General features: G+C 34.0%; 1 protein-coding gene across 1 annotated transcript in view; it reads right to left on the bottom strand.

Annotated features, from left to right (window-relative positions):
• myo16 (myosin XVI) overlaps positions 1 to 18,753 on the bottom strand; it is a 255,324-nt gene that overhangs the window by 159,003 nt on the left and 77,568 nt on the right. The window contains 4 exon segments of the mRNA XM_056464750.1: positions 239 to 314; positions 7,879 to 8,004; positions 8,153 to 8,277; positions 11,962 to 12,070. Coding sequence (XP_056320725.1) covers positions 239 to 314; positions 7,879 to 8,004; positions 8,153 to 8,277; positions 11,962 to 12,070 — 436 coding nt within the window.

Genomic DNA, 18,753 nt, shown 5'->3' with positions numbered 1-18,753 from the left:
AAGACTTTTGTGGTAGTGTATGTTAAGCAAAAAAAATAAATAAATAAAAAAAAAAAAAATCTGTGACCCCAGTGGGCTGCCCCAGGGGCCTGCCACTCTCCTTGTAGATATATATATATATATATATATATATATATATATATATATATATATATATATATATACACATACATATATATAGAAAGCCATTATACATATAGTACATACACTAGTTGAGTTTTTGTATGTGTATTTGTACCTGAGGGCTTGTCCTGGTTGCAGTTCAGTCGCGTAGGATCAGCTTTGTGCTTCAACAGCTGGCTCACAATGTGGGTCTGCAGGGAAACGCAAACACACAAACATCTCTATGACTTGAGAGGAACTCAAAGAGAATACTAAAATATGTAGGTCACATCTTAAAGAGGTTTGCATCCATCAACTGTGAGAGTACTCTACAACATCAGCTCTAATTCAGCGTATGTTCACAGCTCACATCCTCAGCACTGCATTCATTAACCACAGACTGATATATGGACAGATTCACATACATTTGCTTGCTCGTCTTTTTAATTCTGTTACTGTGCCTCTACCTGTTTTGCAATGTTTCAGGCATTTTATTATAGTGTTTCAGACTCAAAGACACTAGACTCATGCCGAAGGAGAGTGCATGACATGCGAGTTTGATGTATTATTTATGTGTTTGGGTCTAAAATAAACCGCTTTTGAGCCCTAATGCAACAGATTAACTTGCTGGATGGCCAATGTTTGCAGTAGAAATGGAAACGTTGAAGCAGATTTAAGTTTCAGAAATGTGACATGAAATATTTTAGGGTGTCTGCTATTCTAAATTTGAATTTTACTGTAAAGAAATCTGAAATCTTATTGTACTGCATTGTGAATCTTGTTGTTGGTTTTACCACAACATTCTGAATAGCTCTCAATTTAAGCCACCAAAATTAAAATATAAATGAGAAATATTGTTTATAGTGTATGAAGATTCAAAATAGGGCAAGTAGGTTGAAATAAAATAAAATAAAATACAATAAAATAAAATAATAAAAATGTAAATATAGCATTTTATTTAAAATAAAATAAATTGCATTGTATTTTTTATTTTAAATAAAATTAAATATTTATCAATAAAAATGTAAATACAACATTTTATTAAAAATAAAAATGTAAATATTGCATTGCATTAAATATAATGTAAATATAACATTTTATTGAAAAAAACATTGTATTGCATTAAAAATAAAATAAAAATGTGAATATAACATTTAATCTTAAAATAAAATAAAATACAATAAAGTTGGTAGCACGTTCACCTCACAGCAAGATGGTCGCTGGTTCGAGCCTCAGCTGCGTCAGTTGGCATTTCTGTGTGGAGTTTGCATGTTCTCCCCGTGTTCATGTGTGTTTCTTCCGGGTGCTCCAGCTTGCCCCACAGTCCAAAACTTTCAGTACAGGTGAATTGGGTAAGCTAAATTGTCCGTAGTGTATGTGTGTGAATTAGTGTGTGTGTGGGTGTTTTCCAGTGATGGGTTGGGGCTGGAAGGGTATCCGCAGAGTAAAACATATGCTGGATAAGTTGGCGGTTCATTCCGCTGTGGCGACCCACGATTAATAAAGAGACTAAGCAGAAAAGAAAATGAAAATTTTCTCTTTGACAAATGGCAATTAATACAGTATTAAAAGGCCTCAAACCCCTCCATGTAAACTTGAGAAAACTGCTTGCTACTTAAATGGGTGACTTAAAGATTTAGAGATCAGGACAAACAGGCGACTACCCACAGGCTATTCCAGATTGTGTTTAATCTGTTTCTCATAATATAATTGAAGGTGTTGCTTCAACAAGAGTGTGTGTCATGGTCTCGCATCGGCTTCTGACAATCAGGGCATTCGACAATCGCCCACCACAGTGACTTGTAGTCGGCAGAGTTTCTCAACGATTTCAATAATAATGTGCATTTGATTGGCTGTGGGTGTAATATTTTCACCCTGTCTACACTGTTCACCATGGTTTACTGCACATACAGATACCGTATCTGTGTCTCCAGCTGTTCAGATGCTGAAACTCAAGTGAAACTCTCTCGTTCTGCTGAGTCATTCAACAATCTGCAGTACTAATGACTGACTCAATGTCTGTGTGTGAAAGAGAGAAAGACTCTGTCCTGCTGCGATAAATTATGTATGTGGGCAGTGAAAATATGTGTGTGTGTGTGTTTATAATTTGAGTGTGTGCAGGTGTGGGAGTCTACAGAAACACTTTTCTGAAAACAAATGTACAGTAAACATACAGTAATATTATGTGCATAAGAAATGTAGCAGTATAAAGAAAATTAATAATAGAACAATCATTTATACAATAACATATAATAAAATAAATAAACTAATTATGCCGTATTGTGATTAGACAGATTTTTTTCACACTACTCTTCAAAGTTTTAGTCTTTTTTACTCTACACGTTTGTCTTTATTTGATCAAACCTGCAGTAAAACTGATTTCTTCCGTTTATGCAAGCCTAACTTTTAGCATCTAATCCAGAAATTATTCTAAATATGTTGATTTGATACTCGGGCAAACTTTCTTAATATTAAAGGAATAGTTCACCCAAAGTTTGTCATCATTCACTCATCAAACCTGTTTCAGTTTATTTCTGTTGAACACAAAAGAAGAACGAAGAAAAATGTTGAGAAGCAGCAGCCGTTGACTTCCATTGTATGTTCATATTTTTGTAGTTTTCTACTATGGGTGTTGATTCCAACATTCTTCAGAATTTCTTGTTTTGTGTTCAAAGGAAGAGATAAACATTTAGAATCACTTGAGCATAGGTACATGATAAAACTATGCCTTTATGACTGAAATCTACAAATTTTACATGCTGTTTTAAGACAAAGTTAACATGTTGCTAACATAGCCTAATTCTAGCATGGTTAATGCTTCTCCTACATGTTGATAACATGTTTCTAACATTTTTAACATTATGCCATTATGAATTAGCATTTTGTTAACAAATTAAACCGATTTGATGTGCACACATTGCTAAGATAAATTGACAAGTTTTAGCACATGCAGGCTAAAAGGTGTTAACATGATCCTAACAATTTTCTATGTTGCTTATATGTTTCTTGCATGGTATGAATATTACTACCATGAAGATAAATGTTGCTAGCATGTTTCTACCATATAAGTTGCCAACATGAATTAGCATGTTTTAACTTCATGTTAATGCAAATAAATGCTAATTTACAAGCTATTAATTGTGTTGCTAGCATGTTTTTTAACACCATTTTTTAACATTATGCAGCATGAATTAGCATTTTTATAATGAATTAAACCATTGTAATGCTAACATGTTGCTACAGTAACTTGTCATGTTTTAACACATGGTTAGCATGATGATCCTAGCATTTTGTGTCGCAAAAATATTTTGTGCATGGTTAGCATATTACTAACATGAACATGCATGTTGTTAGCATGTTTCGAAATTTTTTTTCATACTGTAAATTGCTAACAGAAAGTTTTAACCATATAAATATGTCATCAAATGCTACTAGTAGATTTACTGGCTAATAAAATGTGTCATTAGCATGTCTTTAACGGATTTAAAATTTTTAAGACTATGAATTAGCATTTTTATGATTAATGAATCAATTTTAGTGCTAACACGCTGCTAGCATGAATAGCCATGTTTTAGCACATGGTTAAATTGTGTTAACATGATCCAAACATTTTTTATGTTGTTAAAATATTGTTAGAATATTGCTAACATGAATGTTGCTAGCATTCATGTATTTATATAGCACATTTACTAGCTACTATAATGTGTTTCATAAGTTGCTAATACGAATTAGCATCGACGTTGTTATGATGTTAACAATGTTACAGTCACAACACACTGCTAGTACATTTACTAGCTACTATAATGTGTCCCTAGATTGTTTCTAACACAAATATGCCAGCATAGTTTAGCATTTAGCTAGCACTCTACTCCATGTTTCAGCACATGGTTAATCTACTTTTGCATGATCCTAGAATTCTGATATCATGTTTGTTTTATGCTGATAAAATGTTTCTTGGATGGTTAGCAAATTACTAACAGGGAACATGAAAGTTGCTTGTATTTTTCAAACTTTTTTTATGTTTCTAACATGAATTAACATGTTTTAGCACTATGCTAGCATGTCATAACATGCTGCTAATACATCTTCTAGCTACAATAATGTGTCACTAGGTTATTTCTAACACAAGTACACATTTTAAAACTGCAAGAACATATAAGCATGATGATATGTTAATAAAACATAAAAATAATGCTAGCAACATGTTAGCATTAAAACCGTTTAAACACATGGCTAACATGCTTTTTAGCATGTTGATATCCTGTTTTAGGCTAATGAAATGTTTCTTCTTTGTAACAAAGAACATGAAAATTGCTAAGATTTTTCACATTGCTAACATGAATTAGCACATTTTAACTAGTTAGTAATACTAATAGCAAGCTTCTAGTACATTTTCTAGCTACTAATTTGTGTCACTAACATGTTTTTAACACATTTATCATTTTTAACACTATACATCATGAATTAGCATTTATAATAAATAATTTATAATAAATTAAACCATTTTAATGCTAACATTCTGCTAGAATAAATTGCCATGTTTTAGTACTTGGCTAACGTGTAACTTGGCAAAAAAAATATTGTTATTATTATTGTTAGAATATTACTAACATGAACATTGCTAGCATTCACGCATTTATATAGCACATTTACTAGCTACTTTAATGTGTCACTTGCACGTCTTTAACGGATTTAACATTTTTTTTTACCACTATGCAGCATGAATTAGCATTTTTATAATTAATGAAACCAATTTAATGTTAGCAAATAAACTAAATTAAACAGTTTAATGCTTACATCTTGCTAGCATGAAGTCAGGTTTTAACACATGGCTAACACCTGTTAACACAATCCTAGCAGTTTTATGTCCCTAAAATGTTCCTTGCATTTTTATCATATTATTACCATTAACATACATGTTGTTATCATGATTCTAACATGAATTAGCATTAACATTGTTATGACGTTAACAATGTTAATGTCATAACACACTCCTAGTACATTTACTAGCTACTATAATGTGTGCTTAAATTGTTTCTAACACATGTACACATTTTTAACACTATGCCAGCATAGTTTAGCATTTTGCTAGCACTCTAGTCCATGTTTCAGCACATGGTTAATCTACTTTTGCTTGATCCTAGAATGCTGATATCATGTTTGTTTTTATGCTGATAAAATGTTTCTAGAATGGTTAGCAAATTACAGGGAACATGAACGTTCCTTACATGTTTCTAACATGAATTTACATGTTTTAGCACTATGCTAACATGTCATAACATGCTGCTAATACATTTACTAGCTACTATAATGTGTCACTAGGTTATTTCTAACACAATTACACATTTTAACACTATGCAAGAATGTAGAAGCATGCTGATATGTTAATTAAACAGTTTTAACGTTACATGTTGCTAGCATTCATTTCCATGTTTTAACACATGGCTAACATGCTTTTTAGCATGTTGATATCATGTTTTTAGGCTAATAAACTGATTCTACTTAGGAACAGAAAACATGAACATTGCTAACATTTTCACATGTTGCTAACACGAATTAGCACATTGTAACAAGTTAGTAATACTAACATGTCATAGCAAGCTGCTACAGTAGTACATTTTCTAGCTACTATATACTATAATGTGTCACTAGCATGTTTCCAGCCATGCACTTGCCTGCAAAGACTAAATCTCACAAAAGATCTAAGGGAGTAGAAAGGAAAACAGAATATGTATATGAAGGCAAGAGTACCCCGAGGGACAAAAAGAACAAAGGAGAAGTATGAAGAAATGTTCTCTTCATCAGTAGCCTGAAACATTATCAAATATTTGACTGTGTCAGCAGGTCTATCCTTTGCTCAAGAAATCAATCTCCTCCAGCACAAACTCTGTTATTCAACTCATATAAAACACATTAGTACTTGCATATGATACACAACACTCCAGCCCATCTGGCTGGGAATTGGTGAGATCAATGCAAAGCTGAAGTCTCATTAATCAGGAAGAAGAAGGGAGGGTGATAACGAACTGCATTTGGTCTACTATAACTCCAGCATCAATATATTCAACTAACCGCAAGCAGCAATATGGCTTAGCGGCTAATGACAAGAAAGCATGAGCCAAATTGAATTTCATACTAAATTCCAATCATTCACATTGTTTAAGTTCTGTGATCAGCAATCTTTTTGACCAGACATAGAACAATGCCATACATATAACAAGGTGTATGTATGTATAAAAAATAAAGCAATTAATAAATAATATTTGCTCATCATTTAGTAGTGACAAACCTTTTTTTTTTCTTCTTAAGTTCTGAAAAATTCTTTATTTTAAACCATTTTTTAAAACCTGTAACCATCGGGTTCCATAGTATTTGTTTTTTTTTTCTACAATGTAAGTCAATAGTTACATGATTCTAACATTTTTCTAAATATCTCCTATTATGTTTAACAGAAAAAAGGAAACTCATTTAGAACCACTTGAGGAAGGGCATTTTCATTTTGGAGTGAACTACCCCTTTAATACATGTAAATAAATGTACTCAATTATTAATTATTATTTTTATTATTATTATCAGCATTATTATTATTCATTTTCTTGTAAGCTTAGTCCCTTTATTAATCAGGGGTCACCACAGCGGAATGAACCACCAACTTATCAAGCATTTGTTTTATGCAGCGGATGCCCTTCCAGCCACAACCCATCTCTGGGAAACATCTACACACACTCATTCACACTCATACACTAGGGCAATTTAGCCTTCCCAATTCACCTGTACCACATGTCTTTGGCACTCAGAGGAAACCCACGCGAACGCAGGGAGAACATGCAAAGTCCACACAGAAACGCCAACTGACCCAGCCGAGGCTCGAACCAGCGAACTGTGCCACTGCGTCCCCTATAATTATTATTATTATCATCATCATCATCATCATCATTGATATTATTATTATTATTATTATTATTAATATTATTATTATTATTATTATCATCATTATCATTATCATTATTATCATTATTAATATTATTATTTTTATTATTATCATTATTATTATTATTATTTTTATTATTGATATTATTATTAATATTATTGATATTATTGATATCATTATTATTATTATCATTATTATCATTATCATTATGGTTATTATTATTCTCATTGATATTATTATTTATATTTTTATTGTATTTTTTTTTTACTTTTATGCGTCTATATTGTTTGTTTATAAAATGAATACTTTTATCTATATGTTTTATTGACATATCTAAGCATATTCCTAAAATGATTATATAAAAAATAACTAAATGAATAAATAATTAAAACAAACAAACAAACAAACAAATAAATAAATAAATAAATAAATGTGCAGTGCTATGCAAACCAATCTATAAATTAAATTCAAACCTAAATTTAAATAGAATGTATCCTTAAATGTCATTTAATACTAACGTTTAATTGTTCCAAGATATGATTTGCTGATACATTTTTTTTGAATTACTAAATAAAATAAATACATACTTTATGCTATAAATACAAACGCAAATATATTAATTACATTTGATTACTCATGAGATTGTGCAAATCTTAAATAATTTTAATAAAATTCAAACAAACAAACATTAAATATTTAAAAACAAGCAAGCATTTAAATATTCACACATTCATCTATTACACATGCTCTTAAAGCTGCCAGGCCCTTGGCTCTATATCAGATTATGATTTCCAAAAAAAAAAAAAAAAAAAAAAAAACAACGGGTCTCATGTCATGATGTGTACCTGTCCATATTTGGCAGCCAGATGTAATGGTGTCCAGTAGCTGCTGTCAGACACCTGCACATCTGCTCCATTCTCCACCAGAACTGACACCACCTCCTTATAGCCACTGGCACAAGCGATGTGTAGCTGCAAACACAACAAACAGACAAACCTTACACAAGTACAGTTTCATGTCCTCCGATCCCTGATTCACCTCCCCAAAACACATTAAACAGATTTCATGTTTAGTGATCAGCAAACCGTTACATATTAGGATATTCATGTGTTTTCTCACCAGCGTGACCCCATCATCATTTTGTTGATTGACGCTTCCCCCGCTGCTGACCAGCTGCTTCACGTCAGACATCATGGTGGAGCAGCGCTGGCTCTTCATCTGGTGGACAGAGCTCATGTCCACCCCTAACACACAGAGACAGGTGTTTCAGTCAAGTAACAGTCAATCATCGAGTTTTTACATTTTTTGTTTGTTTGCTTATTCATTCATTCATTCATTCATTTTTTATTTATTTATTAATTTATTAATTAACTTATTTAATTCATTAATAATGTATTTATTTATTTATTTAAATTTGTATTTATATTTGTATTTATTTAACTATTTAAATGTGTGTATTTAACCATTTTAAAACTTGTGTATGTGTGTATTTAACTATTTAAAATGTGTGTTTATTTGTTTATTTGTCTTTTTAAAGTTTGTGTTTATTTGTTTATTTGGCTATTTAAATTTGTGTTTATTCATTTAACCATTAAAACTTGTGTTTTATTTGTTTGTTTGTAATTTATTTGCTTGTGCTTTACAAAATTCCGAACTACATAGCCCTGTGGGGAAAAAACTGTTTGCCAAAAGTGTTCCACAGGAGGACAATGATCAAAGCACACCAGCAAGGCCACTTTTGAATGGTTGAAGTAAAACAAAATTAAGACTTTGGAGTGGCCTAGTTAAAGTCCTGACCTGTCTTCAATTGAGGTGCTCTTTGCAGGTTATCGAATAAGCTTCATTGCTCAGGGTGCTAAATTTTTTTTTTCTTTTTTAGGTTTAAGGGGCAAACACATTTTCACACAGTGATGCTAAGTGGTCATGTATTTTCTTTTCCTTAATAATAAAGACCTTTATTTCAAAACAGCCTGATGTGTTTGTTTTGTTATCTTAGACTTATATTTAATTTAGTTTGATCATCTGAAACATTAAAGAGTGACAAACATGCAAAAATACCAAGAAATTAGTAAGGGGGCAAACACTTTTTCACACTGTTTATGCTGTTAAACAAATAAAATTGGTTTGAATAAATATTTTAGAACATCGAATGTAATTTAACTAGGTGACTGAGCAAAATTATTATGCAAAGAATCACGTGAAAAGTCTTATTAACAGGCGCAAACAGGGCTTCTGATGCAACAAACCATGTCCACTTGCTAATGTGCAATATTAGACAAAGCAGAGGATGTAGAAGGTCATGGAGAGAGAGTGAGAGTGTTGACTGTAATGATGAATGAGCTCTCTGAAGTGTGTCTGTTCCTCTGGGTCTTGTTGATTGATCAGCGGGCTGAAGTAACTCTTACTGCTGCCAGCATGAGAAATGACAGTATGCCTGAGTGTTAACATAGACACGGCTGAGCAAATGACGGTATATAGCGTCATAAACCTTTACAGATGGTAAATGTCAGTAAAACTATTTGTGCAGTGGGCAGGGCTGCTTTATGTCATTTACACATGAGACACAGAAAACAGTGTCATGCACACACAAAAATGAAATTTGCTCCAAGCCTATATGAGTTTGTGGTAATACTTTTTTTGATGGCCCTACAGTATTAGTAGACTGTCTACTAAATATCTGTTGATAGGCTCCTTTAACAGACATTTAACTGACTATAAGAAACTTTGCAAGTACATGTCAACTTACACTAACCCCAACCCTAACCCAAACCTAACAGTCTACTTAAAATCTAATAAGAATTAGTTGGCATGTAGATGAAATGTAACTTAAATTCAACAAACGGGCCATCAAAATAAAGTATGAACAAGTTTGTTTCTTCAGATAAACATCCAAAAGGGGATACTTTTGAAGAATGCTAGTACCATTTTGAACTGTTCAACTGACTCCAACTGGTAACCAACATTTTTCTAAATTTCATATTTTCTGTTTAACAAAAAAAAAAAAACAATCTCTTATGGGTCCCTTTATAAGCAAATACTCCTTTATAAAAACAAAATAAAACATAGATATACAAGTTTGTTTGTTTTTTATTATTATTATGTATTAATCAATGCAAGTTAACAGTTTAACTTGTTAACAGTTTAATTTTATGTAATGTAATTGAATTCTAAAAAAATGAAGCATAGAACGATCCAAGTGTCATCTAAAATTAAATCACATACAGTAGCGATTGCTTGACTTCTTTGTATTAATCACTGGTTCACAACCGTTTTGACTTTGTCAAAAGAAAATTTTCAAATGTCAAAGTTATTTAATGTTTGAAACATTATCTTAATATGTGTTGCTAATATCTACTCCATAAGCATGATGAAGAAATGTAAACACAGCAAAAATAATGAACCAGTTATTAAATTAAATTAAAATAAATTAAATAAAAAAAATCTAAATATACTTTTACAAGTTAAGAATTGTTTTCTAAATTAATATGCAAAAGTATTTATTTAATCCAACCTGTAACACATTTCTTTAAAATATGTATTTGGAATAAGGACACTGAACATTTTGGTTTTAACAATAACTTAAAAATTTTTTTTTAAAGGGCCACGAAACCCCCATCTCAGCAGGGTGTTTTCACACCTCTAGTTTGAAAAAAAGTCAGCGAAGTGGGTGTGTCCAGCTGCAGTTGCAACAGCAACTTTCACTTTCATTCAGAGACATTTCATGCATGCCCCGCGTGACAAACGAGATATTGGATGCCAGGAACTGCTGGAAGAGTGTAGTTTTAATGGAATGGTTGATACCGTTCGGCAAATGGGAGAAAAAAAAAAAATAGTTTGATTAAGGTGTTTACATTCGGAGAGCAGCATTTATAGCGGATGTTTCAGCCCATAATATTGTAGTGATATTACTAAGGTGTCTCTTTAAAAACTGAAAGAGTACTGCTGATGAGAACTAACTTTGTCTCTGAATAAACAAACAAAGAGCACTGATCCCACACTTACCAAATCCGTAGAGACAGGACAACACCAACTGAGTTTTATTAAAAGAAATATGAGAGGCAAATCTGGATTTTACATTTACAGATGCGAAAAGCTCTTGGGTAAAAAAAAAAAAAAAAAAAATGTTCCTTACAAACATATTTCTGTCACGTGTCACATGCACTGTAATCCACACATGTCCAGCTGCGCTCTCATAGCGGGGAAATGAAAACAAAATGTTCATTAAAGCACATTTATAAACGCAACACTGATAACCCATGTCTCCAAATTCTTCTTCTTCCACTTGTTTTAATTACGCTTGGCAACACAACGTGGCGTCTCTCTGCCCTCTGAACACTGTAACAGGTAAAAACAGTCTTCAAAGCTATCATGCATATTAAAGAAGTTGCACCTCATTCACAATAGAGCGCTCTAATTGGTGGTCTGGAAAGACTTAGAAATCTTTCTACTGAATTAATGCTGAAAGCTCAAAGACGTCACATTGTACTAGCTGGTACAGACATCCAGTCTACACACTGGAATACACACAAAGACCTAATCGCTGTGATGTAGCTTTAAAATTTCTTTTCAAACAGGAAGAACGAATTTGCACGAAATAACGCAAAAACAACAAATTTTCACTTTTTGGTGAAATATGTGTGTCCTAAAAGTGTTTTTAGCAAGTGGGACACATATATGACTGTCAAGATCTCAAAAAATGTGTTTTGGTGTTCCGTGACCCTTTAAACATCTTAAACTGTAATGGCATAATTATCACTATCTTAATTTTTTAATAATTAGTAACAGAGTTCTGTCAAAAACCCAATAAGTAAATCTCACAAACCATATCATTTTGCAATCATACCCAGCACATCCAGCAATCACCAAAACCTAGTGTGCAGTCATGCAAAAAGACAAAACAAGGCAGCAAATGCACAGCGGGGCCGTACCATTCTCCTCCAGGTGTCTGATGAGGATGTATCTGGTTTCCATCCCCTCTGTGGCATAGTCCAGTGGAATGTTCCCGTTCACGTCCTGCAGGAGCACATTGACTCCGGCCTGCAAACAGACAAGATGGAGAGGAGATGATGGAGAGATAAAGACAAACAAGACATAAACAAATGGAGTCCCGTGTGCCTCATTCATCAGTCTGCAATCCGTGATAAACTACGACCAATTATCAGACTTTCCCAGCATTCCCCAGGCACCAGGGCTCAGGGATGAGCTACAGGAACAGAAAAGAGTGCGTTAACTAACTCATTAAGATACGGGGGAGGTTAATAGGGTCTGCGGTACAGCGTTGAGTGTTTGGGTGGCAGGGGTGAGGTGATTTATGAGCATCTGCTTCACTTGAGACTCCAGACTCTGATAAGAGACTGAACAAACACAAAAAACATGGCAGAGGCTACGTCACATCCACAGAATAGGAGCAAGAAAAACAGACAGTACAGATAAACAAATGTATGAAATACTAGACATATGAAAATACTAGATTATGTAGTGGGGGGAAAACAGTCAGATGCTGAATAACTTTATATTTCCAGATTATGTTTAAAGATTTAATAACATTTTCTGTTGTTGTTTATGAAGAGAGAATTGACTAATCAGAGCTAAGCAGACTCTGAGAAAATGAGAGTAACAAATCTTTAAATTATTTGTTTGAGAAATGAGGTGAAGTGAACTGTAAAAGGATCCTATGAGAAATTATGCATACTATTGACTTTGGGTGGACATAAAGATTTCATAGGAGACCTCTAAAAATATATGTATCCTTTAAAAAAAGCACAAAACTGAAAAACAAGGATGGCTTGACTTTTAAAAGACAAAACCAAACATCAACAAATCACAGTGTCAGATTAATAACTCGTATCTCTTATAATGGTCTGTAAGCTATTAAAGCTGCAAATGGCACGTCTCCATCTGACCGGCTGGAGTACAAAGGCATTGTGGCAAAGCAAAAGCTTATTGTTTTCCCAGCATGCATTTCAAATCCAGCCATCAGCACATTCAGACTGGCGAGGTTGAGTCAAGCAGGTTAATGAATAGATTAATTAATATTAACAATTAGCAGCTCTTTTGTCTGCATTTAGGAGCGATGGCTTTTTAGGACACCCCCCTTAAAAAAAAAAAGAACTACAAACACACACACACAAACACATGTCTCACATTTTGGACAGTCTTAAATGAGTAATGCCACGTTATTGCATGTGTTAAATAATTCACTACACTACACTGCAATGCAATACAATACAATGCAATACAATACAATACAATACAATACAATATAATAAAATATAAAGTCAAAATAGTAAACACATGTTTTATATAAATAATAAAACATTCACGAGTTGTTAATGGTGAAATAAAGTGACCAGTTCATATGCTATAACTTAATGCAGATATACATCTAGATCAGGGCTATTCAATTAGTTTGTCATGGGGGCCAGTTCATAAAAAGCATCAGAAATGAGCGGCCAGAGAGATATAACTTGAAATATAAGTGATGACACAACAGCCTATAAGAGCCCATATGCTGTATTTTTGCTCCTTAAGACACTCATGTTGGCTTTTTCTACATTAAAACGTTAATATGTTGTATTTTGAAACTATCGATCCTCGAAATCATGATCAGCAACGCAATGATTGGCTGATGGCACAGCAGCGAAATGACATCATCTGATTGATATTCAATTATTCAAACGAGCAAAATTCTATAAAATCTGTAGTAAACAGTTTGTTAAATATGATACGCAATAAATATGATTCATTGTGGGCTGCAGGTTAAAGAGCAATGAGCTATTTATTTAGTTTTACATTTAAAGTGGATTGTCTTTATTTTAGTAACCTAATCAAAATTCTTAATAAATATCTGCTTAAATAAAAAAAAAGCATTTTGATTTTGGTAAAGGTGTCTGCAACTTTTGCAAAGCATCAAATCACCAGCATATTAGCTGTCAAAACGTGAGCATGATTGCATATATTATTCATTTGCTTAAAAAAACAAAACAAAAAAACTATTTTATTTATAATTTTTTAAAATTATTTTACTATTTACCCAGGTGTAAATAGTAGGTTACTACTGTAAGAAAATATCAGCATTTGGCACATACTATGCTACACTATTATAACTCTCGGATGAGTTTTGAAGAACGAAACGATCTTGGACCGCGTCAAATCATCAATTACCAAGCTAATTGAGTAATCCACGTATAAAAAAACGGACCCCAGGTTTACAATATTGTTGTCTGTGTAAATTTCTCAGAAACACAACACAAGAAATGCCACAAATATTGCATACAATTTTTCTAAAAGCTAAAGCAAAAAATCTAAATAATAAATAAATTATCATTTTAGCCTTTGAAAATTGGAAAGTCCAGGAAAGACTGCTTTAAAGTAGTGTCAGAAAGTGAGAAATAGGCAAAACGTCCTCACTTTACTCTCTTGGTCGACATTCTGATGGTACACGGCTTAAACCGGCTCTCACAAAAATAGCTGTACAGGTACACACACATATTAGTGAGCACTGAGGGATCTGACAGTGAGCCACAAGAGTGTGTAATGACCTCCTCCCTGAGATGTCAGCCACATCGAGACACCCAGGACAAGTAGAGTGTGTGTGTGTGTTTGTGTGTGTGTGTGCATGTACTAGTGGCGATCCATCGATCCATTTGGAGCTGTTGTTGAAGAAGACGTGAATGGTAAAAGGAGTGTGTGTGAACTAATAGGGTCAATGTGAAGGAGATGAGAGCATGTGTGTGTGCGCGTTCACCCGTACACACTGTGAGAAGAGCTGATGAAGCTGTCAGCATCACCTCCTCTGATCGACAAGCTGAACTTATGTCCTCTGTTGGTACTTGTGCTAAACCACCAGCCTCAATGTTACAGTTACAAACAAACTGCAATCTTAAGAGAAAAAGTGAGAGTATTAATGTAACTGCAATATAAAATTATGTTTAAATATAATAATATTTTTATATAATTATAATTAGTTTTTTGATGTTTTTGAAAGATATAATTTGTTCCCTAGGGCAACATTTTTTTAAATAAAATAAATAAACACAATACGTGTTTTCATAAGGTAATAACTGATTAAGGTAAAATAAAGTAAGGTTATAACCGATGTCTATATGAGCACTTTTTTAAATGTTTTACATTCTATTTCATCATGAATTTTTACAATAGCTGGTCTAATATTTTTGAGGAAAATATAATGACTGGAAATAAAAAGGCATTTATATGACAAGCATATTTTTGATCAGTCTAAAGCAAATGCTAGTAAGCTATGCTAGTATTAATGCCAAAACTGAAAAAAAAACTATTAAAAATGTATTTATTGATAAACTATTATTGACCTTAGATGGATATAAATATAACGATAAACTATATAAACTATTTTTAAGAAAATGAATACTATCATGCAGTAATGTCAAACCAGCCATTTGTTAGATACACAGACATGTGGTACAAGAGATTGTTATTATTATTATTATTATTATTATTATTATTATTACTAAAAAATACAAGTAAAATGCACTGTATATGCTTAATAACATAACTTTTGCCCAATTTTGCACTAATATCCTGAGGTAATAAACCTGCCAATCCAAGTATACGTATGCATATTCGCAGTACAGTGTATAGTCTACAGTAGTCAACATTTCAGAATATCAAAAAAGTTGTACCAGGACTAGAACAGATAAATTTCAATACACATTTTGGACAATTTTAGGACAACTTAGCAAAAAGGTATTATCCACTTAAATGGACATTTCCACCCCCCAATAAATATTAATGACTATTTAGATAACACTATGATTTTAGTGCACTACGAATGGAGTGCTATTGTCAATATGAAGATCTCTAAAAACTAAAAAAAAATACACAGAAAAGCAAATTACATAAGAGAGATTTCTTTAAAAGGCACCTATGGTGAAAAATCTACTTTTCAATCTGTTGGACAGACGTGTGTAGGTAGAGTATATAGACCGTCATATTGGGGTGATATAAACACACCCAGTCCTTTTTTTTTTAATTTAATAGGTTTCTATCAGGGTACACACAACGGTGCTTCAAGTCGGCGGCTGTCCGCAGCGCCCAGCCACGACTCGGGACACTTCTTGTTTCTGCCGCGCCACAGAGCATCATCTGAATAGTTTCATTTTAAATAATATTCGAAGGTACGTGTCTGGTGTGCTGTGTCGCGGCTACGAGTGGTGCATCCGGTGTCTCATTCAAAGTTAATTCAGTGTGCGTAGTTATTAGTCTCGTTGTACAAGCTCGGCACTTTAAAATAGCAGTTTAAACTAACTCTACAAAGATACAAATGATTTTGTAGGCTCTGCTTGGTCTGTGTCCGAGTCGTACATGTACGGCTGAATGTTGGTCCTCTCACTCATGTTGCTTCTCTCTGTCTGCCTGTCTGTTGCCAAACACAGAGCGGGGGAGCTCTTGGCTCCGCCCCCTTGTTACATTGGGCGGGAAGTCGTAATTTTCATATGAAGCAACACACCCCTAAAACAGCGAGCTGTGTACACACCGCCAAAATAACACTTTTTAAAACATTATAATAAAAAAATCGGAACTGTGTTTTAAACTGAGCCTAAACTGGCACACTCAGAAGAACCATAATATTAATATTAAATCATAAAAAAGGGGTAAACTATGTGCCCTTTAATGCCCTTTAATTTTTTTTTTTAAAAACCATTCCAAGTTTAATTGTTGGAATGTTAGAAAGGAATAGGGTATGGGGGGGTAACTGGGAACAGAACACAGTTGCTTCTACATTTTACCTGTAACTACAGATCTAGAGAAGTAGTTGCAAACGTACAATACAAGTTTACGAATGTTTGTTGGAACGATGGACTTGGGGAAACCAAATCAAATCAACAACTAACGATGGAACTTGTAAACTTAGTTGGCTAACAATGGTTTTCGGAAACGCATCCCTGGACAGGCTGTTTGATTTGGGGGGGGGGGGGGGGGGGGGGGGGGGGGGGAACTCGCTCGTGCTGACCCTACAATAGAAAAGCGGTTGTTCCTTGCACCACATGACTGCACGTGACAAATTGCAGCACTGTGCGTGAAGAAATGCGCATTCTCCGTAGCCATATCTGTGGGAAACAAGTGGGACCAAACAAGTGGGACTGATTTGTTCAACAAGACTTTTACACTGTTGTGTCTGGGACTGTCAATAGGAACTAAAAGAGTTCTGATCTAGAGATCATCATGGGTTAGACAGCAGGTCAAAAAATATCACATAAACAGCCTCATACCTTTGCAGTACATTTCAAGATGTCAGCACTAGGGGTTAACAAGCTGACCTCTGGGCCACATACGAAACGTGTTTCATGTCATAATAAACAGTCACAGTAATTCATTTTCCCGGACAGAAGCTTTTAAATTATTTTTTTCATAGAACAAGTGTTAACCGTGGTGCTAGAGCGGGAAATGCATGTTCGACTTTCAACCTATCGATCCACTCCAACACTCCTTCCCTGTTATTTCCTTCCCTTTCTCTTTCATTTAGAGATATTTCCATGCAAGCAAGGTCACAACAAGGAGCTGTGGGATCTGCACACACACACACACACACACACACACACACACACACACACACTAAATTGGTGGTTTATGAGGACTTTCTATAAGCGTCAAAACAGCTTATTATATGATCTTACTTCTACCCCAATCCCAAAACACAACCTTCACGAACAACAGCAAATTTTGAAAGTGAAAACACTCTATTAAGTATGATTTTAAACTGTTTTGAACTATGAGGACACAAGGCATGTCCTCATAAACCATTGTAATACATAAAGTACATCAAACCCATGTAATTTATATAAATGTGTGTCCTCATAATCCACCAAAACCTGTAGACACACACCCACAGTCTTGCAGGAGTTTAGCGCAGATGTGTATCAGAGGCCACAGTAACTGAGCCTGACAGTACAGAGGACTGTCAAGACAAGAACTCCAAATCATGTCAACAAAGGAGAAAGTGATGAAACATCCTCCCTGGGAAAAGTGAAACATAACAGCAGACTCCTTCCTCTGACTGCACCAGAAAACAAGGACAATCACGTAACGTAATTACATCTAATCTGCATGATGATGGCTGCCTGCGTCCCATTACAGGGCTCTGAGCTCAGGCTTAATTGCTTTTGTTCAATTTAATCTGCTATGATGATAGGCTAATAGCAATGAAAGTAAATGAGAATGGAGTTAACTTTCTCACAAATGTGACCCACTTCAGAACATCTGCGTTGTTTGATTGTCCTCCTTTCAACTTTTTAAAACTCCAGGACACTTGCTTTATCAAAAAGATCACTACAATCACTGTCCACCTTTCACAAAATGATGAGTTTGTCATAATATATTTCAATTCACCTAATTTTTCAACGGGTCTCAAGTGGTTCATCGTTTTATTAGAAGATTCTTTATAAAATGCTTATTATTTTATTTTGCTTTGTTTTGATTGTTCAGATGACCCAGTGTGGTCTACAATCACAACTGTGACAAGTAGAACATTTTGACTTGTAAGATATTACTTGGTTAAACACAACTTTTTCGGAAATGACGTCACTAACATATAACCAGAGGAAAGACAAACCCTGCATGTTACAACCGGTCATAGCAACAATGGCGGATTACAGAGCTGTTTGAGCTATATGCATTGCTAAATTTATAAGCCCAATTTTAACAAAACCTGGCAATGATGTATCAACCACATGACCCACAGA

This window comes from Danio aesculapii, chromosome 9 (assembly GCF_903798145.1).
Source record: "Danio aesculapii chromosome 9, fDanAes4.1, whole genome shotgun sequence".
Lineage (NCBI taxonomy): Eukaryota > Metazoa > Chordata > Actinopteri > Cypriniformes > Danionidae > Danio > Danio aesculapii.
This window is presented reverse-complemented; position numbering and strand designations above follow the sequence as displayed.